The sequence below is a fragment of the Microcaecilia unicolor genome, chromosome 8 (assembly GCF_901765095.1).
Source record: "Microcaecilia unicolor chromosome 8, aMicUni1.1, whole genome shotgun sequence".
Taxonomy (NCBI): Eukaryota; Metazoa; Chordata; class Amphibia; order Gymnophiona; family Siphonopidae; genus Microcaecilia; species Microcaecilia unicolor.
In genome coordinates, this window is record NC_044038.1 from 240,764,294 (window position 1) to 240,787,552 (window position 23,259).

The 23,259-nt window shown below is 43.7% G+C and overlaps 1 protein-coding gene and 1 long non-coding RNA gene across 6 annotated transcripts in view; one reads left to right on the plus strand and one right to left on the minus strand.

Annotated features, from left to right (window-relative positions):
• The first annotated feature begins 5,991 nt into the window (after positions 1 to 5,991).
• LOC115476377 lies at positions 5,992 to 7,891 on the plus strand. The gene is made up of 2 exons (XR_003943171.1): positions 5,992 to 7,425; positions 7,559 to 7,891. It is a non-coding gene; the product is annotated as an uncharacterized LOC115476377 (long non-coding RNA).
• Positions 7,892 to 10,106: 2,215 nt separating this feature from the next.
• Positions 10,107 to 23,259, minus strand: part of TP53INP2 (tumor protein p53 inducible nuclear protein 2) — a 60,372-nt gene continuing 47,219 nt past the window's right edge. For 3 of the 5 annotated variants that reach the window (XM_030212729.1, XM_030212728.1, XM_030212727.1), the window contains 2 exons: positions 21,022 to 21,364; positions 10,107 to 10,506 (listed from right to left, as the gene is read on the minus strand). In XM_030212729.1, the coding sequence (XP_030068589.1) occupies positions 10,257 to 10,506; positions 21,022 to 21,364 (593 nt within the window). In that variant the 3' untranslated portion in view covers positions 10,107 to 10,256. The remainder of the gene's footprint in view (positions 10,507 to 21,021; positions 21,365 to 23,259) is intronic. The other 2 variants (XM_030212731.1, XM_030212730.1) reach the window with 2 other exon arrangements.

Consider the following 23,259-nt stretch of genomic DNA (forward strand, 5'->3'; position numbering starts at 1 on the left):
ATTGTATGTCAACATGTATAAGTTCATTGGCTTAATGACTAATGAAACCAAATGGCTTGATGGATGGTGAAGCATGGCACAGCAGTCCAAAATTTGGAGCTAAAATTCAGATGGCATTTGCAAGATGTTTTCAGCTTATTAGAAGCAGATCTACAAGGTCATGGATGGGGAAAAGGAGGACTTGTTAAGCTTGTCCCTAATAGGCAGAGAAGCTTAGGGTTGCAGGAGAGACATGTTAAGCCAGTCCTGGAGTTTTACTAACCTCATCCTGATGCATTATGGGATCTGCAGCACTGATTACAATGGGTAGAATCAGGGCTATGCATCCCACACTGCCTCGAGATGCAAGTTTAAAACCAGGCCTGGCCAAAAAGTCTCCCTCCAGGAACTGGGTAATTTAGCAGCTCTGGGGCTACCAGATTCAGGTAATAAAAGTACCTGAACACCAGCGCTTTCCAGTATGATCCTAGAATATTAAAGGGTAATTGGAAAAACATACACAAAAGTAGGAAACTTTGCATAGCTCTTATCATGAAGCCACACTATAAAGACACTTGCCCCCTTATTTAATAAATGTCTTTTGTGCACTTTACAAAATACTAACATTTATGCACACAAGAGCTAGCAGAGCACTATTCTCTAATTTAAGCCAGGGGTTCTCAACCCAGTCCTCGGGACTCACCTAGCCAGTCAGGTTTTTCAAGAGATACATGAGCTAAATTTGCACGCATTACCTTCATGTTATGTAGATCTGTCTCATGCATATTCAGCGTGGGTATCCTTAAAAAGTCACTGGAAGGGTGTGTGTCCCGAGGACTGGGTTGAGAACCCCTGATTTAAGCACACAAATCGCTTAGTGTGTAAATGCAACAGGGCCTTCAAAAGGGAGGGGGGGGGGGCATGGACAGGTCTAATATTTTACATAGAATACTGTGACAGGCGTAAGTGCTGCATTTGGGCAGCCTTCCACTAGTCTTAGACCTAGTCTAAACTCAGTGCGCCTACATGTAGGGGCCGATCTTGAGCCCACCGCTAAAGCCAAGATATTCAGTGCCAGGCCGTTTCAAGATCCGGTTTAATTTTGGCTGGTTTGAAGATAACTGGCTCGGTTGCTATTCAGACTTAGCTGGTTATCTTCTAACTGCCAAAGGTATTCACGTGGCCAAATATAGCCGCTAAATGGGGGGGGGGGGGGGGGGGGGGGGGCTGAAAATCAGGTCTTCCATAGGGCGGTATACTAAACAAAAAATAAACTTGAAACTTAAACTTATGGAGCATTTAACTGTCCAGGTGCCAATCCTGGCCTATTAAATGCTTTTGAATATCAGGGGGATTAATACCAATTTGCATATATCTGTTCTTATAGAATGGGGTGCCTAAATTGTGGCAGCCCGTTAGAGAGTTACTCTTTTACTACTAATTAAGTAGTGCACTGAGCTTAAATTCAGTCCACCTTCCCATAAAACAATACAGAATCGGATTCACTTAAGCTTACTCGGAACCTTCAGTTCTACAACATTCCTGAACTAGAGCCACGGCCAAGTATCTGGAAATGTTCAGTTACAGCATTCCTTCTTTGGCTCTGATCAAACATAAGGACTGAGTTATAAGTTTAGGATGGTCCTGTTTCAGCCCTTTTTAATGGACAATTTGCACAATATTTGGATGCGGCTGAGATAAACACCCCCATCGGTGACAAAAAAAAAACCATTTGGGTTCTAGTCAAACCAAGTCTTTTAAGCCCTTAGCCTGGTTCAGGGATCATCAGCTGTACATCACAGTTCTGGCAGGCCTTGATCTTTGAATACCTTAAAAGCTGTCCTGGAATGTAGGGGTGCTGTATGTATTAACATTTAGTACTGGGGCTATACACACCACACTGATTACCGGTGGGGGCTGTAGCAGTTTTTCCTGTTCAAATATTCTCTTTCATTTCAATTTTAGCTTGCACTATTTTCAAAATGCTTAATTTTGTTTCGTCTTTAGTACACACAAAGTTTCATTACTGATGCTGTATGGCCAGCGGATGGAAGACTAGACGAATTCTCTCATCCTCTGCAATGTACAGACATTTTCTCATTGACAACCCCTGGCCAAATCCTTGCCTGGGCCCAATCCACACAAAAGAGGACCTGAGAATGAAGCAACCCATTCATTTAGTCTTTTCTGTCTGGAGAGGAAAATTGGACCTTAAGTACACTGCATTAAAAATGTTCACTGGACATAATGAAAAAAAAAAAAACACTCGCTTTGCTTACACTAAAGAATCAGTAAAACTGATCACAAAACGATGCAGATCATGTATTGTATCGCTTCCTATATCCTAAGTTCAGACCAATGTTATAGCAAAGCAAACTGTCCCTCCCTCTCTCTGCAATGGCAAAGCAGCTATTACTACAGCAAATTCTTCAAATCATGCAGAAAAGTAGATTTTAGCAAAGTCATTTACATCATGCAACTTTGCATCAACAGTCTCTCACACAGTACTTCCAGAACCCAGAGATTCTGAACTATGCACCAATAGGATCCTAACGCGATAATAGCGCTCTGTATATAGTCCCTGAGTCCATGCTGTAGCTTTCTCCTAGAACAATTATTTAAAAAAAAAAAAATACCCTTTAATCCATTAAATGCAATCAGCATGGCATTCGCACATCCAGACTTCATGTAAGCATTTGTCAAAAACCTTCCAGTCACGATCACACCACACAGTTATTCACAAGTTAAAAATACTATATGCAAACTGACGTCCAACTCTAAAATATTTACAAAAGTGTTTTTCGTTTGTTTGAGCACCTCTTGGTTATATTTCCTTATAATGAAAGGGGAACTGTGAGTGGTAAATTCTGCGGAAAGGACAGCATTAAAACAGGACGGTGTCGGTTATCAGTATACAGAAGCTTTTCAGTGATCATTTAGGTGTTTGCAGGGGTTTTGTAAACACCACATTAAGAAAATGCATTCAGGCTGGCTTGCAGTTTTCTTCTGCGCTTCCTGCTAATGATGCCAGGGGCCACTCCATTGGGCCTCGCCTGTCTTTTACACGTGACCAGAGAGCTCTATGTCATAAGGTCCACAGTAAAGTCAGCGTGGCTCCCTATAGTAGATCCATGGACTTGCAGCCCTGCTCCTCTTACAGAGCTATAAGGCCATCGATACAATTGGGGATGAAAAGAGGAATGGTTCAGTTTGTCCACAGAACTGTTTGCTTATTCTGAGGCAATTCTATATGAAGAGCAGAAAAAAAATGTGTGTAAATGTCCAGAATAGTTAAGTTTGATATATTGCTACATAAAAGCCACTTGTGTTTACATGTTATTCAGCAATGTGGCACCTAAATATGATGGTACGTACATACATCAAAGCTGGGCAAAGCACGGTTACAAACATAAATTATAGAATGCCAAAAAAAAAATTGTATATAAGTTAGGTATGAGTATTTATACCAGCTCTACGGCTTGTAATGTTGCACCTAAAATGTAGACGTGTATTACACTAGTATTCCATAAAGAAACTTAAAGGAAGAGGGGCATTCCTGTGAGTGCAGCATGGCAGGCTCTCACAAGTGCAATTTACACACATGCTTGCCCACAGTTACGCATGTAAATATACAATGACCCGATAGCAGGTTACACTGGTATTCTAGAACGGAGTCTGGACACAAGATGCCAGAATAGAATAGGATCTCAGCAGGATCCCTAAACGCAGGTACCTTTCTATCGAACTGCCCCCTAGATGCTTGTGCATAAGAGATTAAGATAATCTTGCATGTATGGAAATGAAGAGTTCTGACTAAATGGTTTCTCCCTCATGATCATGACAACCTGGAGACCATACTAGACTGAGATGCATGAACCAGAAAAAAACAGCAAGACCCCCCTTTTTCCTATCTACTAGTGGCATCAATAATGTATCAATCATCTTAAAGCTTTAAAAAAAAAAAAAATTCCCAAAGACAGAAATGAGAAATTATTACTTTTTGTTAATGCAAATATTTGCTTTCCACGTCATGTAGCAGACTGTCAGACCCCCCTCCTACTGAAATGGAAAGGAAAGAATCTTAACAGCGAATGCCTTCATCGTGATCTATAACAGATATGAAAATAGATGTACAGAAAGTGCAAAGACAGAAAATGTAGCTTCTCTTTAATTATAAAGCAACAGTAGCCAAGTGTTTTATTAAATTCAGCTAGTACAACAAACTTCAAGCCTTTTGAAAATAAGTTATTGATCAGTAAGTGCTTGTTTTAAGAAGATCTCGGCCACCCTGTGGTTTCAGATAGATGTTACTGTGCTGTTCAATGCCAAATCCCTAAGATCTATGTAAAGTAGGAGAACCATGGGACTATAGAAGAAAATCAAATATAGGGGATGCCACAACCAAACACCCCCACACAAAGAACGTAAGGCTGTTGCAAACCTGTACAAAGAGGTCAGGTGAATTTGTGATGCCAATGCACTTGTGCTAACATTTTATTTCCTGTACACTGTGCAGTATTTCAAAAAACATCCATAGCAGCTTAAGAAAAAGCAAACAAAAAACGTGCCTTACCTTCATGTTCTCATTTAACCTGGTTTCCACTGGGGCAACCATTTGATAAAGGCGTCAAATTACATCACATACACACTAACATATGATGGCAGAAGTGTCGCAAGTGGCTGCTTGGACCAATCAGATTTTAGCCCACATATGAGGTCATTTCTGACAGCTGTGAAGGTAGCTTAAAGAATTTCTCAAGAATGACGAATAAGATGGTGTGACTGCACAAATCTTTTGATGCATCACAGGAGGGCTTACTTGTTGTTATTTTAATTTCCAAAATGGCACAGTTGATGCAAGAACAGCAGCAGCGTTCCACACCACAGAAGGAGACCGAGGATGTGTAAGTGCTGGCTTTAAAGCTGTGTTTATGCGCTAGAAAGTCTGTATAAAATACATCCAAGGGCGCACTAGGATGAGAGATATAAACAGCAGAATGGCCAAATGACATCACATGCTTGTTTTGCTTTAATGACATTAGATTACAAGACATCACGTTAACCTGGTACCGATTCCTAGACCCCCAGGAAGTATAATTGCATTCTCACACTTCACAGCCTGGTGAACCATCCACTTCTGGAACCATTTTACAAAAGGCATCCAGTGTGAAAACCAGAGATACACAGCATGTAAATAGCCCACAAGCTGCAACAATAGGAACCGCTTCTGGTGACAAGCAAAACATGTTTTTTCCAAGATGACCGTAGTGTCATGTACTAAGTGAGGACCTGGAGTTCAAACTTCCTGGATCCTCCCCTCAACATGACAAGATGTGTTAGAACCAGCAGCATGAAACACACAGCAGATTGCTTCCCCATCACTAAAGGCTGATCAGCCCAAGCCACACCAGTACAGACTGGAAAGGAGAGATGCCGTACTGGACCAGAGTAGATGAGCAATGGCTACGCAAAACCCAAAAAAAAGTCACATCTGATAGACCATGGGCCTCATTCACTAACAGAATGAGAGTCAACCTTAGTAAAATTAGACTTTTAATTAGCCAGCAAAAGTAAATATTATGAGTACCTTCAAATCTATCAGATGAAATTGCTGGTTTAGGGGTTTTTTGTTTTTTTTTTAAATATAGGAACAGAGCGTGGAGGAGTGGCCTAGTGGTTAGGGTGGTGGACTTTGGTCCAGAGGAACTGAGTTTGATTCCCACTTCAGGCACGGGCAGCTCCTTGTGACTCTGGGCAAGTCACTTAACCCTCCATTGTCCCATATAAGCCGCATTGAGCCTGGCATGAGTGGGAAAGTGCAGGGTACAAATGTAACAAAAATTTAAAAAAAAAAAAAAATCTAAAGAAAACCTCCATCTTACAAGCCAAGCAGTGAGTAGCAGCTGATTGTACAGTACTGCCTTAAAAAGTGTTAACACTAAGGCACCAGGGGACATTTAGCCATATTCCTTGATCGTCTTCTCCCCCCCCCCCCCCCCCCCCCCCCCCCCAGACATCCTGATCTTAGCTCTAATTCTAGTATAGGGTCAAGCAGTTGGGACCACTTCCACTGCAGCTCACGTGTGACCCCTTTCCTCGAATTCAAAGCTATCCTAAAGCACACACGAATGTCAACAGTTCCTAAGTGTTTTATCATAAATGAGCATCATGTATCATTGTGGGTGTAAGCACCGATTCCAATTTTGACGGTCAGGCCATGTACAATGTTGCATGCTGAGATAGATATACTGTGAGCACGGTTTCTTATCAAACACCGAGAAGCCTATTACCTTTTCTTTTGACAGAGCATGGAATGTTTTCTTTCACCAGGTTGCTTAATTACAAGCTTGCACTTAAAACTATGATATTAACAATTAAGAAATCAGCCAAAGATGTTTGCTAACACAGTAGGTACTAACGAAGGCTCCCTGCCATCACCCTCTTCCTCCAACATGTGCTGGGAGAACCACAGCCATGCGTGTGTCTTCCAGACCGCAAGCAGGGTGATTAGGTTAGGAGCTGTTTGGGAAAGTGGAGCTGCTATCTGACAATTACCAACAGATTCTCTGAGGATGTCAAGAACTGCCAACAGGAACCCGAGAACAATGACAGACATATTTCAGCAAACACAGACTGAGAAAGCCAGAGGGTGACACTTTCATAGTGTCGCTTTGCACCTAATAAAAACACTAACTGTTTGCATCTCCTGAGGACCTTTAATATCCATCCTTCATCTTCCTTCCTTGTTTTCTCTTTCTTTCTTCCTTCAGTTCTCTTCTCACGCTTCCATTTTTTTTCCTGTTGCACTTTCCATCGGCCTCATCCTCAACGTACTTTACCACCTTCTTTTTTTTTTAAAAACACTGTTTTCTCTTTATTCATTCCTCAGTGAGAACCCTGGCCTAAAGCAAATTGTCAAATATACAAACTATATGGATGAACTGTCCTTCCTTTCTTTTAAGCTGGCTCTCTAACCCAGTGCCTTTTATGATTTGGATACTAGAACTCAGGAAGTCCTTGTTCCCTGCTCATACACAAGGAAACGCACGACTAGCACCAAGATTCAGGCCAAAGCAGATGAGAATTGGCCGAGGACCACAACTGTTTTAGGCTAATCACCCCTACACCCCTTCTGCTGTCCTTAGAGAATTGAAACAAAGTCCTCAGAAGCAGTACACGGCATAGGAGCCTTTCAGAGTGACTAGCTCACCTCAACAGGAAAATTACCCTGCCCTGGGCACAGTGATGGGAGTTTGCTCAAGTGTGGTTGTGTGTAGGGGGAGGGGAGGGTTTAAGCACCTACGGTATAACAAGCAAAAGCAGGACCACTTCAGCCTGGCTTTGATAACCAGTAACCATCTGGTAACTCCAGGTTGTACCATCTGACTTAGAAACTTATTGCTGCTGGGTGCATTCAGTCAATCAGCTCATGCTGTATTACGCATGGTTAATATTCCCTTATCAGTTGTTTGTCTGTCCTAATTAGATTGTAAGCTCTGTCGAGCAGGGACTGTCTCTTCATGTTCAAGTGTACAGCGCTGCGTATGTCTAGTAGCGCTTTAGAAATGATTAGTAATAGGTATGGGAACAGAGGAATGTAGTTTGTGTGCTAATTGTTTACATTTTAATTATTCTATAAAAGTTAATCAAGATTGATTATATGTGCAGTATCTGGAAAATATGGGAGTTCTCAATCTGTACAAAGAAATACAACAGCCCTGCATATGCTCACTGTGAAAACTGCCTCAGGGGCATACATCACGTCAAAGTTAGAATTTTTTTTATTGCTTCTTATGATGTTAGGCAAGTCACTTAACCCTCTATTGCTTCATGTAGAAACAGACTAAGCCTTCCGGCAACAGTGAAATATAGGGAGTACCTAAATGTAATTTACCTTGAGTAACTATTGAAACAAAAGGCATGCGCTAAATTCAAATCCTCCACCCCTCTTTTTCAAACCTAAGCATACCCCAAGGAACACCTCACAATGTGGCTAAAATAGATACATTACACACATTTTTTTTTTTTACTTTGTCAAAAGTTGTCGATTTTTACAGACCGTTGCTTAAACAAGGGCAAGATTCTTCTTTCCCATATCAACAGCTTTGAAAACTGGCTTACTTCTTTCTCTATCTATACCCTACTTATATTTTTAGTCAGAGGTCTGCAGAATTGCTTAATGCTGGATCTCGCTCAGGTCCTACATGCAGCCACTGAACAGAAACTGGCAATTCCTCTTTGACAGGACAGTTAAGTTAATAAACTGTAATGGCTCAAATTGTGCGTCTACATCGCAGATCTAATGACAATGCTTACAAGATGTTACCAAAAAATGACAATGCTAGCACATAATGATACTCCAACTGTCATTGAGCCTGCAAATAGGTGGGAAAATGTGGGATACAAATAAGTAAATAAATTTGGTTTCTTTATTACCATAACCAAGTCTGAGCTGTCTAAAAGAAGACATGGGCGTGTCACGGGCGCCATGACTTGAAGCAAAGGAGAGCCTGAAGGAGTTATCATGAAAGCCTAAGAACCCAGATTAGAACTCGGCAGGGTATAATACAGGAAGGGCATTAACTGCAGGACCCCAGTAAAAACTGCAGCATAAACTCAAAGCCGAGAGCCCCCTCCATGTAGGTGCGTTTGAGCTAGAGCAACCTCGCAGGAGACATCGTCATAGGCACAAGACGCAACCTTCCTTCCATTCTTTGCATTCAAAATGCATTATTTTCAGTAACCATTGCTAAGATCTATTTTTATTCTAATTACCTAAACCTTCCTATATTAAGTGCTGGAAACAAAGTGCAGATACTCCATTTCAGTTCTCTGTGAGCACAGAGAAGAAGTTCCGAGGCGACTAGAAATAAATAGTGACCTGTACCAGGTCAAAGAGATTGAAACCACCTACAACAGAATCTTTCAGTCTGATGGTAGATCAGTAGAGGTCATGGACAATAGGATAAAAAGCACCGACTTTATACCTCCCACCAAAGATCTAAATCCTTCACTTAACCAAAAAACCCAAAAATGTTAGAAATCCATAGTTCTGGGGGCACAGTGCTGTGATCCAAGCCGTTCTACAAAAAACCACCACACTTCTGCTTGAAGTGCTGCTGAAGAAAAAGGCGATGGGGGGAGCTGCTATAGGAAAATCAAAGCATGGAGCACTCACCATTAAGTCTTCAGAAAGGTTTGTGTAATGGGTAGCTGGTATTTGATTTATGTAGACTGGTTTCCTGCTATCACTGCAGCTCCTTGTGACTCTGGGCAAGTCACTTAACCCTCCACTGCCCCTGGTACAAAATAAGTACCTGACTATATGTAAACCGCTTTGAATGTAGTTGCAAAAACCTCAGAAAGGCAGTATATCACGTCCCAGTTCCCTTATGACATCACAATATGAGAAGTGAGCTAAGTATTGGGCAATCAAGCCATTGTGACATCACTGATGAGGTTGGCTCTTATTGGTGGAATGAGTGGAGGAGTAGGCTAGTGGTAAGTGCAGCGGACTTTGATCCTGGGGAACTGAGTTCAATTCCTACTGCAGCTCCTTGTGACTCTGGGGACGTCACTTAACCCTCCATTGCCCCTAAAATAAGTACCTGAATATATGTAAACCGCTTTGAACGTAGTTGCAAAAACCTCAGAAAGGCGGTTTATCAAGTCCCATTTCCCTTTCCCCCACCTACTGCAGGTTCTGTGCATTAAAAAGAAAAAAAGACCCTACCTCTGCCTTGTAAACCAGCTCCGACACTCAATGTACTCATAGTGACTACAGGACAGTTTCGGACGAGAACCCCCACCGATCATATAAATATGTTCTTAAAACAACAAAACCCAGAACACACCCCTGCAGAATAAATAAAATTTTCCAAAAATAAAAATATACTTTCCCCTCCTCCCCTAAACAAACAATGAATGCAATCTTAGTGCCCCCACCAACCATTCAAAAAAAATAAAATAAAAAGTTTTAGTACAATGCTGGCAGCTCTGTCTTTGCTCTGGTGTGAAAGGGGTTGACGCCTGGGGTAAGCATTACAAAGATCTCTGCTGCCTGTCATGGCCATTCTTATAGAAGGCAAATGTTACAAGAAAGGAAGAATTTTTGTTAAAAAAAAAAAAAAAAGGCCTGTTGCAATGGGGACTTGTTTATTGAGGAAGAGAAACTATAAAACCCCTGTAAATCTGAAAACCACACCAGAAAGGGTAGAGGCTGGAGCTCAGAGTGAAGAGTAGACTAATGCCCCTGTTGTAAACTCCCTGAAAACAGGTTAGTAATTGTACTGGCGATTGCATGGTTGATAGACAAACGGGCCATTCTGTTTGGCCCACCGTGGGCGGCGTTCTCTGGTATAGTTCTGCCGCTGAATGGATTTGCGGCTAAGTTTCCGCCTTTCTACCAGCTCCTTTGCTCGCTGGATCCGGCAGACATGGTTAACTTTCTCCAAGATGGTAGCTTTGGCAGTGATGGAGGTAGGATGATGAGGAGCCCGGCGTTCCACTATAGTCTGAGTTACAGCCCTGAGGGATGACAAAAAGAGAAAAATAAGTGTCTTTCTGGTATAGGAGACTGAGATTCTAGGAGGCCTGGTCTTGTGAAAGAGCTCTGTATTCTTAGTAACAGGGGCTCTTAGGGGTTGAGCCCCAAAACAAAGACAATAATAGCTCCCAAGTGAGTTACAAGATGAAGCACTATTAGAATAATTACAGACTACCATATTACTGACAGGGAAGGCAGTTCCTGTCGTTAATGTCTAGCAGAATGAATTTTAAGAGGGCCCTTATTCCACCTGGAAATGCCCAACCCTCAAAGTTATTATCATTATTATAAACTTCTAATACTGTACATTTTAACTAAAAATGGAAAAAAAATCCAAAACATTATTTTAAAATAGTTTTGACAATTAGAATCGTCATGGTCAACATGCTGTTTAGGACAATGCAAATAAGGAAATTTCGCTCCTGGGCTTCTAGGCCTAGCCCACGACATGTCTACCAGTAAAAGGAATAGCAGTCTGCCTGTACTGTGTGACCCGTCTTCCAACATCCTTAGTATAAAACTGTGGGAAACACAAAGAAAGATCTGTATGTTAAGGTTTGGAGAGACTGGATTTTGTGAAGGGATTTTATAATTTTTTCATACTTTTTTTTTTTTGGCCATAGAAAACAAGAGACTGGGAACCACTGATTTAACGAGCAGAGCTTGGACCAAGAACCAGAAACTTTCAAATCTAAATTCTGGTGCTTTTAGTAGCTGTATCCAAAATCTCAGTTTATCTGAAACTTGCTACTCACAAAGGATATTCCTGGTTACACAGATGGACAGAATTGATTCATGGATTTCTGTGGGAGTAAATTAAATGCATTTGTTCACATCTATCAACTGACTCCTGGAAAAGGCCCAACCACCTCTTCACAGCTTATTACCTAACTCTGATTAGAACATGTAATGGACTAAAAGGACTTTATTACCTTACTAGTAAAAAAAAGGCCCGTTTCTGAGAGCAATGAAACGGGCGCTAGCAAGGTATTTGTTTTGTGCAATGAATGTCTTGAAGAGGATTTTGTGCCAGGGTGGCCCCCCTCCCTCTCTCCCTCCCAGGTGGAAGTGTGTGTTTGTGACTGAGAGAGAGTGATTGTGGGCAAGTGTGTGTGTGTGAGTGTGTGAGTGAGAGAGAGAGTGTGTGAGTGAGAGAGAGAGAGTGTGTGAGTGAGAGAGAGAGAGAGAGAGAGAGAATATGAGAGAGAGTGTGAGAGAGAGAGAGAGAGAGAGAGTGTGTGTGTGGGTGTGGGTGTGGCAGGGTGTCACTCCTCTCCCCCCTTTCCCTCCCTGCTTCCTTGCCTGCCTGCCTGCCTGCCTGCGCGCGAGTGAAGGGGAGTGATGTCAGTCGTGCTTAGCATGTCGTCTGTTGTGTCTGAAGTGGTGGAGGAAGGAGTCCACCTTCTTTACCTACCGCCGCTGCATTTTGTTCGCTGTCGCGGTCCTCTGAGGCGCAGATGAAGGCTGTGGAAGTCCTCTCGCGCCCTTGATGTGTAAATGCAAGGGCGGGGCGGGCGCCAATGTTGTTTGTAGGGGGTTGCATAGCGGCATTCGCGGCGGCGTTTGTAGTGTGTATGTTCAGCTGCCCTCGACGTGTTGACGGCGGGGCGGTGATGGTGTTCGGACATCATGGGGGACGTCACGACGTTCGGACGCGAGGGCGGGGCGGACACTTGTGGGGACACATTCCGATCTATGCCGCCTCACGTTCCAGAAGTGCAGCTACACTTAGAACGTTGGCCTTGCGAATTATGTGCGGAAGAGGCGTGGCTGGGGGGGGGGGCGGGTGACAGTGACAGTGAGTGGTGCTAAGAATTACTGGGTGAGAATTATTTATAAGTACATAAGTAGTGCCATACTGGGAAAGACCAAAGGTCCATCTAGCCCAGCATCCTGTCACCGACAGTGGCCAATCCAGGTCAAGGGCACCTGGCACGCTCCCCAAACGTAAAAACATTCCAGACAAGTTATACCTAAAAATGCGGAATTTTTCCAAGTCCATTTAATAGCGGTCTATGGACTTGTCCTTTAGGAATCTATCTAACCCCTTTTTAAACTCCGTCAAGCTAACCGCCCGTACCACGTTCTCCGGCAACGAATTCCAGAGTCTACTACTACTACTACTACTACTTAACATTTCTAGAGCGCTACTAGGGTTACGCAGCGCTGTACAATTTAACAAAGAGAGACAGTCCCTGCTCAAAGAGCTTACAATCTAATAGACAAGTGAACGGTCGGTCCGATCGGGGCAGTCAAATTGGGGCAGTCTGGATTCACTGAACGGTAAGGGTTAGGTGCCGAACGCAGCATTGAAGAGGTGGGCTTTAAGCAAAGACTTGAAGATGGGCAGGGAGGGGGCTTGGCGTAAGGGTTCAGGAAGGTTGTTCCAAGCAAAGGGTGAGGCGAGGCAGAATGAGCGGAGCCTGGAGTTGGCGGTGGTGGAGAAGGGTACTGAGAGGAGGGATTTATCCTGTGAACGGAGGTTACGGGCGGGAACGTAAGGGGAGATGAGGGTAGAGAGGTAGTGAGGGGCAGCAGACTGAGTGCATTTGTAGGTAAGAAGGAGAAGCTTGAATTGAATGCGGTATCTGATCGGAAGCCAGTGAAGTGACTATTTAGCATTTCTATAGCGCTACAAGGCATACGCAGCGCTGTACAAACATAGAAGAAAGACAGTCCCTGCTCAAAGAGCTTACAATCTAATAGACAAAAAATAAATAAAGTAAGCAAATCAAATCAATTAATGTGAACGGGAAGGAAGAGAGGAGGGTAGGTGGAGGCGAGTGGTTACAAGTGGTTACGAGTCAAAAGCAATGTTAAAGAGGTGGGTTTTCAGTCTAGATTTAAAGGTGGCCAAGGATGGGGCAAGACGTAGGGGCTCAGGAAGTTTATTCCAGGCGTAGGGTGCAGCGAGATAGAAGGCGCGAAGTCTGGAGTTGGCAGTAGTGGAGAAGGGAACAGATAAGAAGGATTTATCCATGGAGCGGAGTGCACGGGAAGGGGTGTAGGGAAGGACGAGTGTGGAGAGATACTGGGGAGCAGCAGAGTGAATACATTTATAGGTTAGTAGAAGAAGTTTGAACAGGATGCGAAAACGGATAGGGAGCCAGTGAAGGGTCTTGAGGAGAGGGGTAGTATGAGTAAAGCGACCCTGGCGGAAGATGAGACGGGCAGCAGAGTTTTGAACCGACTGGAGAGGGGAGAGGTGACTAAGTGGGAGGCCAGCAAGAAGCAGATTGCAGTAGTCTAAACAAGAGGTGACAAGGGTGTGGATGAGGGTTTTGGTAGAGTGCTCGGAAAGAAAGGGGCGGATTTTACGGATGTTGTAAAGAAAGAAACGACAGGTCTTGGCGGTCTGCTGGATATGAGCAGAGAAGGAGAGAGAAGAGTCAAAGATGACCCCAAGGTTTCGAGTTGAGGAGACAGGGAGAAGGAGAGAGCCATCAACAGAAATAGAAAACGGGGGGAGCGGGGAGGTGGGTTGGGGGGGGAAAATGAGAAGCTCGGTTTTGGTCATATTAATTTCAGGTGGCGTTGAGACATCCAGGCAGCAATGTCAGACAAGCACGCTGAAACTTTGGTTTGGATGCAAGGTGAGATATCAGGGGTAGAAAGGTAGATTTGGGAGTCATCAGCATAGAGGTGGTAGGAAAAGCCATGGGATGAGATTAATGAACCAAGGGAAGAAGTGTAGATAGAAAAGAGGAGGGGACCAAGAACAGAACCCTGAGGTACACCGACAGGCAGAGGGATACAAGTAGAAGAGGATCCACCAGAGTGAACACTAAAGGTGCGGAGGGAGAGGTAGGAAGAGAACCAGGAAAGGACAGAGCCCTGGAATCCAAGTGAGGACAGGGTATCGAGAAGTATGCTGTGATCGACAGTGTCAAAAGCAGCGGAAAGATCAAGAAGAATGAGGATGGAATATTGACCTCTGGATTTAGCCAGTAATAGGTCATTGGAGACTTTAGTAAGCGCAGTTTCAGTTGAGTGGAGAGGGCGAAAACCAGATTGTAATGGGTCAAGAATAGCATGTGAGGAGAGAAAATCAAGGCAGCGGCGGTGAACAGCACGCTCAAGTAATTTGGAGAGAAAAGGAAGGAGGGAGATGGGTCGGTAATTAGAGGGACAAGTAGGGTCAAGTGAAGGCTTCTTAAGGAGAGGTGTGACCACAGCATGTTTAAAGGAAGCAGGGACAGTCGCAGTGGAAAGTGAGAGGTTGAGAATGTGACAGATAAAAGGAATAAGAGTAGGAGAGATGGCATTAAGAAGGTGGGTGGGAATGGGATCAGAGGAACAGGTGGTACATTTTGAGGAAGAAAGGAGAAGTGTAGTTTCCTCAATAGTAACTTCAGGAAAGGAGGAAAGGGAATGAGGGGAAGGAGAGAGAGGGGAACGGACTAGTGGAGGGAGAGCTGGTGAGGTAGAGAAAGCAAGGTTTATCTTTTGAACCTTGTTGTGAAAGAATTCAGCAAGGGTCTGAGGAGATAATGAAGGGGGAGTTGGGGGAGGGGGCACCTTGAGGAGAGAGTTCAATGTGGTGAAGAGAAGTCGAGGATTAGAGCCAAGAGAGTTGGTCAGTTGGATATAATAATCCTGTTTGGCACGTAAAAGAGCAGATTGGAAGGAGGTCAGCATGAACTTAAAGTGTAAGAAATCAGTAAGGGCCCGAGATTTCCGCCAGAGGCGTTCGGCGGAGCGGGTACAGGAACGTAGGTAGCGGATATTAGAAGTCAGCCAAGGTTGGGGTTTTGTACGCCTTACAGGGCGGGTCATCAAAGGTGCAAGAGTGTCTAAGGCAGAGGATAGAGTATTGTTGTAAGAAGAAACAGCCTCGTTGACAGACGTGGATGGTGCCACAGTAGAGAGGAGGTTTGAAACATGGGAGGATAGAGATGAAGGGTCAATGTCGTGAAGATTCCTAGATAAATTAGATAGGATAGGACGGGACTGGGAGGGAGGAGATTTAAGTGTGAAAGTTATAAGATGGTGATCAGAGAGGGGAAGATCGGAGGCAAGGAAACTAGAGGGTGAACAGTTGGAGGAGAAGATGAGATCAAGACAGTGACCATTTTGATGAGTGGGGGAGGTGGAGCATAGTTGGAGATTAAAGGACGACGTTAAAGCGAGTAACTTGGAAATATAATTACACGTTGGGTGAAGAAAAATTTTCTCCGATTCGTTTTAAATTTACCACACTGTAGCTTCAACTCATGCCCTCTAGTCCTAGTATTTTTGGATAGCGTGAACAGTCGCTTCACATCCACCCGATCCATTCCACTCATTATTTTATACACTTCTATCATATCTCCCCTCAGCCGTCTCTTCTCCAAGCTGAAAAGCCCTAGCCTTCTCAGCCTCTCTTCGTAGGAAAGTCGTCCCATCCCCACTATCATTTTCGTCGCCCTTCGCTGTACCTTTTCCAATTCTACTATATCTTTTTGAGATACGGAGACCAGTACTGAACACAATACTCCAGGTGCGGTCGCACCATGGAGCGATACAACGGCATTATAACATCCGCACACCTGGACTCCATACCCTTCCTAATAACACCCAACATTCTATTCGCTTTCCTAGCCGCAGCAGCACACTGAGCAGAAGGTTTCAGCGTATCATCGACGACGACACCCAGATCCCTTTCTTGATCCGTAACTCCTAACGCGGAACCTTGCAAGACGTAGCTATAATTCGGGTTCCTCTTACCCACATGCATCACTTTGCACTTGTCAACATTGAACTTCATCTGCCACTTGCACGCCCATTCTCCCAGTCTCGCAAGGTCCTCCTGTAATCGTTCACATTCCTCCTGCGACTTGACGACCCTGAATAATTTTGTGTCATCGGCGAATTTAATTACCTCACTAGTTATTCCCATCTCTAGGTCATTTATAAATACATTAAAAAGCAACGGACCCAGCACAGACCCCTGCGGGACCCCACTAACTACCCTCCTCCACTGAGAATACTGGCCACGCAATCCTACTCTCTGCTTCCTATCTTTCAACCAGTTCTTAATCCATAATAATACCCTACCTCCGATTCCATGACTCTGCAATTTCTTCAGGAGTCTTTCGTGCGGCACTTTGTCAAACGCCTTCTGAAAATCCAGATATACAATATCAACCGGCTCCCCATTGTCCACATGTTTGCTTACCCCCTCAAAAAAATGCATTATATAGATGGGTTTTGATTTTGGTGGTGGAGGTGTTGTGCATCGCTTGTTGTGGACTGCTAAAGTATGAACGCCAGGTCTGGTGATTATGCTACAGAATAAATGAGATATCTGTTTAAACATTAGCTGCTACAGGAACGGAGTGGATTGCGTCTATGAAGAAAGCAGGGCTGCTGCCATATTGCATACACAATGCTCATAGTATCTATCATTTATTTTGTGTGTATAAGGCAGTGGTTCCCAAAGGCAACCCCAGGCAGTCAGGTATTCAGAATAACCACAATGAATATTCATGAGAGAGATTTGCATGCACTGCCTCCACTGCATGCAAATCTTATCTCGTGTATGTTAGTTGTGGGTATGCTGATAACCTGACTGCCTGGGGTGCCTCCAGGACCAGCTTTGGAAACCACTGGTATAAGGAAATGTCTTCCTTTGATTTTCTAAAATGATAATAAATGACAACACTGCAACTGTTTGCTGATGACACAAAGTTATTCAAAGTTGTTAAATCGAAAGAGGATTGTGAAAAATTACAGGAGGACCTTATGAGATTCTGCGGGACTGGGTATCTAAATGGCAGATGACTTTTAATGTGAGCAAGTGCAAAGTGGCATGTGGGAAAGAGGAACCCAAATTATAGTTATGTAATGCAAGGTTCCACATTAGGAGTCACCGACTAGGAAAAGGATCTAAGTGTCATTATTGATGATACGTTGAAACCCTGTGCTAAGTGTGCGGCGGTCACTAAGAAAGTAAATAGAATGTTAGGTATTATTAGGAAAGGAATGGAAAACAAAAATGAGGACGTTATAATGCCTTTGTATTGCTCCATGGTGTGACTGCACCTTGAATAATGTGTTCAATTCTGGGCACCACATCTCAAAAAAGATACAGTGGAATTAGAAAAGGTACAGAGAAGGGCGACAAAAATGATAAAGGAGATGGGACGACTTCCCTATGAGGAAAGGCTGAAGAGGCTGGGGCTCTTCAGCTTGGAGAAAAGGCGGCTGAGGGGAGATATGATAGAGGTCTATAAAATAATGAGGAGTGGAAAGGGTAGATGTGACGCGTCTGTTCACGCTTTCCAAAAATACTAGGACTAGGGGGCATGCGATGAAGCTGCAATGTAGTAAATATAAAACAAATCGGAGAAAATGTTTGTTCACTCAACGTGTAATTAAACTCAGGAATTCGTTACCAGAGAATGTAGTAAAAGCGGTTTGCTTGGGGGGGGGGGGGGGGGGGGGGGGTTAAAAAGGTTTGGATAGCTTCCTAAAGGAAAAGTCCATAGACCATTATTAAATAGACTTGGGGAAAATCCACTACTTATTCTAGAATAAGCAGCATAAAATGTATTGTACTGTTTTCAGGTACTTGTGACCTGGATTGGCCACTGTTGGAAACTGGATGCTGGGCTTGATGGACCTTCGGTCTGTCCCAGTGTGGCAACACTTATGTACTACTGTGCATCATTATACACAGTGATGTTGTTTTCTGATGAAGTCGCTAGCAAGATGCTCTCAGTGTTCTAATAATAGCTTGTATAAGGGAAAGGGACTTGATACAGTGCCTTTCTATGGTTACAGTCAAAGTGGTTTATATACTATAGACAGATACTGGGGTGATGGAGGGTTGAGTGTATTCACAAAATACCAGATCCTGAAATCAGCCAATTTTTGGGCAAAGCCTGAGCTGAGGGAAAAAGCTGTTCACAAAGGTGTGTATGTTGAATGCAACGGTGCTGTAAACAAGGCCATTCCAGTCCAAGCAAAATGACGGAAGCTCCCGATGGAAAGGCCAGCAACTTGAAGCAGAAAATTCAGCATAGAGCATATGAGCACTCAGATGCTAATGGGCTTTGTGGTAATGTGCCTATCACCAAGGTCTCCATGGTAACTGGAAGCCTTTATGGAGCAGGGACATGGGGCCACCACAAAACCTGTCAGTACCATCCTTGGCCACCTTTAAATCTAGACCGAAAGCCCACCTCTTTAACATTGCTTTTGACTCGTAACCACTTGTAACCACTCGCCTCCACCTACCCTCCCTCTCCTCCTTCCTGTACACATTAATTGATTTGATTTGCTTGCTTTATTTTTTGTCTATTAGATTGTAAGCTCTTTGAGCAGGGACTGTCTTTCTTCTATGTTTGTGCAGCGCTGCGTACGCCTTGTAGCACTATAGAAATGCTAAATAGTAGTAGTAGTAGTAGTACCACCAAATCTTCTGGCTGGAGTTGCTACTGTTGGACTACCCACTGCTCTATTGCTGTGGAGGAAGTTATGGATGAAGACATGATGGCGTTGCTAATTATGGTCTAAGGTTTGGCAATTAAAATTCAATGCGAAGAAATGCAAAGTGATGCACTAAGGGAGTAGAAATCCACAAGAGACGTATGTGTTAGGCGGTGAGAGTCTGATATGTACGGACGGGGAGAGGGATCTTGGGGTGATAGTATCTGAGGATCTGAAGGCGACGAAACAGTGTGACAAGGCGGTGGCCGTAGGTAGAAGGTTGCTAGGCTGTATAGAGAGAGGTGTGACTAGCAGAAGAAAAGAGGTTTTAATGCCCCTGTATAAGTCGTTGGTGAGGCCCCACCTGGAGTATTGTGTTCAGTTTTGGAGGCCGTATCTTGATAAGGATGTAAAAAGAATTGAAGCGGTGCAAAGAAAAGGTACGAGAATGGTATGGGATTTGTGTTACAAGACGTATGAGGAGAGACTTGTGGACCTGAACATGTATACCCTGGAGGAAAGGAGGAACAGGGGTGATATGATACAGATGTTCAAATATTTGAAAGGTATTAATCCGCAAACGAACCTTTTCCGGAGATGGGAAGGCGGTAGAACTAGAGGACATGAAATGAGATTGAAGGGGGGCAGACTCAAGAAAAATGTCAGGAAGTATTTTTTCACGTCATCTACTATGTTACTATGAACCAGGGGCGTATCTGCGTGGGGCCACAGGGGCCTGGGCCCCCGCAGATTTCGCCCTGGCCCCCCTCCCCGCCGTCAACCCTCCCCCGCTGCTTACTTTTGCTGGCGGGGGGCCCCGCCAGCCGAGGTCCGCCCGCAGTCTTCATATTTCATCTTCCTCCATGGCCATGCTGCAAGGAAGTAACGCTGCAGTACTAATTCGCTGAATCCAGTTCGGAGTCTGACGTCGCAGCACGTTGTACGCGCGTAAGCAGCGGGGGAGGGTTGACGGCGGGGAGGGGGTGGAGAGAGGCAAAAATGTGCCCCCCCTCTCTGGCTCTGGCCCCCCCTACCGCCGGATTCCAGATACGCCCCTGCTATGAACATTGTGTGTTAGAAGCAGTGACCTATGCCTAAATCTGGGGCCCACCAAAGCCTCATTGTGCAATGGCATTTCAGTAATCAGGACAAGAATACATATTTGCATCACCAACGCTGTTACGTAATGTACTGCACTGTGTTGTAATTTTTAAACTGCATTACAAATAAATGTTACACGTCACTGTTTCTTCATAACAATTAGTGAAAGTCACAAGCCTACTGCTCACTGCTAACGCCACTGGTTGAGCTGCCCAAACAACTATAAACGAAAGGGTCATGCAGCCTCATAATTTTTTCGTTTCAGATTTGTTAAGCCTGTTCATTCGTTTCATTATGCACATTAAAAAAAATTTTGTGTACAAAAAAAATTCATGTTTAAAGAAAATAAAGTACTCATCCCTAATAAAATTATAGCAGAAATAGAGTAACCAGTTGGCGAGCGTTAACCTTGGAACCCACCAGTTTACATTTGAACTGGCACCTTGCATCACCACTAAGCTCGTGGGATTGCCGGCACTCTGAACTGAACAGTAGTGCATTCAAACCTTTAGGGAAAAGAGGGGATTAAAAAAATGTGGATATACATACAAGAACAAAATCAGATCGGTATAAAAAGCCTTTTTAAAATATTGATATACCATTCTACCAGTCAAAGAGACCACCCAAAGCAGTGTATGAAAAGATACATTAATTGTGCAAAATGTCAACGTAAACAGAACCCCCCCCCCCCCAATCCAATCTAATGAAATGAAAACCAGGAGCCAGATGATAATACAATGACCCAATTCATGAACCTCCATCAACCATTAGCCATAAATCAATATATAAGCTCCTTTGAGCAGGGACTGTCCTTCTTTGTTAATTGTACAGCGCTGCGCAACCCTGGTAGCGCTTTAGAAATGTTAAATAGTAGTAGTAGTAGTAGTAATCATTAAAATCCAGAAGAAGGACAAATAAGCCCCTGGCCACCCAAGAACTGAGTACAGTACATATAAAAGACCAATAATCTAGTAACTTCTTACCCATCTGTGCTCTGCTCAGTAGGGCTTTCCCCCTCCATCAAGATGCTGCTGGTGACATAGACGGACATGCTGGGGTGCTCAATCAGCAGATCCTCCAGTGGGCTGCTCTCCACCGTCACTGGACCCGGGCCTTCTGCAGTAAAACAGGGGGGAGGGGTAACAAACCAACTCTCGTCCATCAAGCAGGGGTCGGGCAAAGGGGACATAGATCTACCACCACAGTCATGGAAGGAGCAGGGTGAAGAACCAGTAGAAGTAGGGGACCCCCGAGCAAGGCGAGACCTACAAGAGGGGCCCCGCTCATCTACTCTCTGTCCTTCACTTGAGGTTGAGGCGTAACTATCTAATGAGAGATAAAAAGCAACAGCCACATGATATGAGGAGCCCGACAAAACAATAGTTTCAAGCCATGCAGAGGATTTGGAAGGGAAAGCAGCACAGAGAGGGGCACACACATTCGGTATATGATGGGAAGGAGAGGGGGAAGAAGGGAAGGAGAAAAATTAGTAAAATCAAAGAACCCCAACAGTGGAAATTTTTTTACCAAACTGAAGTACAAAACCACCAACAAGGAAGCACCGGTTAATGCTTCACCAGGCCACCCGTGGTGCAGTAAATATTAAAATGGCGGGGGGGATACCCTTCTCTTCCATTGATAGTGCTCTCTGTCCTCCTAATAACACTTTGAGGGCACCTTCCATTTACCACCCACAATGTACACTGTCAGCCTCTCATGCAGGATATAGCTGTTCTCTGGCACCTGCTTTCCTATCGAGACCATGCCATCTTGCCAGCAGAGGCTATCCACAGACCTACAAAATGCCCAAGGGATGTGTCAGCAAGTGAAGAAAAGTAACTGACCAGAAGTGCAGAAAAAGTTCAACAAGTTGTATAAGAGACCTTTTAAATTAACTATCCTTAAGTTAATAATATTTTAAGTAAATTGAAAGTATTGGATTTCTTGCTGATTATCAGCATAGGCCCTTTGTAACTATAAAGTTTAGTTTCCCCCTCCCCCCCCCCCCCCCCTCCACTTTACTGATCTGAAATTGTAAGGCAAGAATGCACAAAACAGAGTATTAAACAAAGAATTATAAGTACATAAGTAATGCCATACTGGGAAAAGACCAAGGGTCCATCAAGCCCAGCATCCTGTCCACGACAGCGGCCAATCCAGGCCAAGGGCACCTGGCAAGCTTCCCAAACGTACAAACATTCTATACATGTTATTCCTGGAATTTTGGATTTTTCCAAGTCCGTTTAGTAGCGGTTTATGGACTTTTCCTTTAGGAAACTGTCCAACCCCTTTTTAAACTCTGCTAAGCTAACCGCCTTCACCACTTTCTCCGGCAACAAATTCCAGAGTTTAATTACACATTGGGTGAAGAAAAAGTTTTCTCCGATTTGTTTTAAATTTACTACACTGTAGTTTCATCGCATGCCCCCTAGTCCTAGTATTTTTGGAAAGCGTGAACAGACGCTTCACATCCACCTGTTCCACTCCACTCATTATTTTATATACCCCTATCATGTCTCCCCTCAGCCGTCTCTTCTCCAAGCTGAATAGCCCTAGCCTCCTTAGTCTTTCTTCATAGGGAAGTCGTCCCATCCCCGAACACAATACTCAAGGTGCGGTAGCACCATGGAGCGATACAACGGCATTATAACATCATGATATTGGAAGTTTTTGAACTACATCCTGTTTGTAGAAAATATATACTATTTTGTTCACTTTTTTAAAGCTTAATATGTACTTTTATATTTATTAAAATTGAATTTGGTATCTGGAAGGTTTTTTTTGAGCCTGTGACATGAATATTCTCCTTGTCTATATTTAATAATCATTGGCAGGGAGTCTGAGGCATTTTTTTCTTCCTTGATGAACTGCATTTTAAGACTTGTTTTTATGCTGTGTATACTTCTATCGCTGGAGGTTTGTAGGTAATTCTGTAATTGAAAGGTAACGTGGAGCTTCTAATGCACGCAGCCTCAAGCCCGGCTGTTCTGTACTATTTAAAACCAGTGCAACTTTCTGTCTCCTCACTTATCTGCAGAAGAAAGGATAACTCCCCAACTAGTCACAGATAGATTGAGTTTGTTCAACAAGGCGACATCACCTATTGTACATTCATATATTTGAAAGTGTATACGCCATGCAGGTGGAGAGCGGCCTGTTCATTATTGCTCCTCATTTCCATATATTAATGTGGGCTAACACAGCAACCCAAAATACTTGTG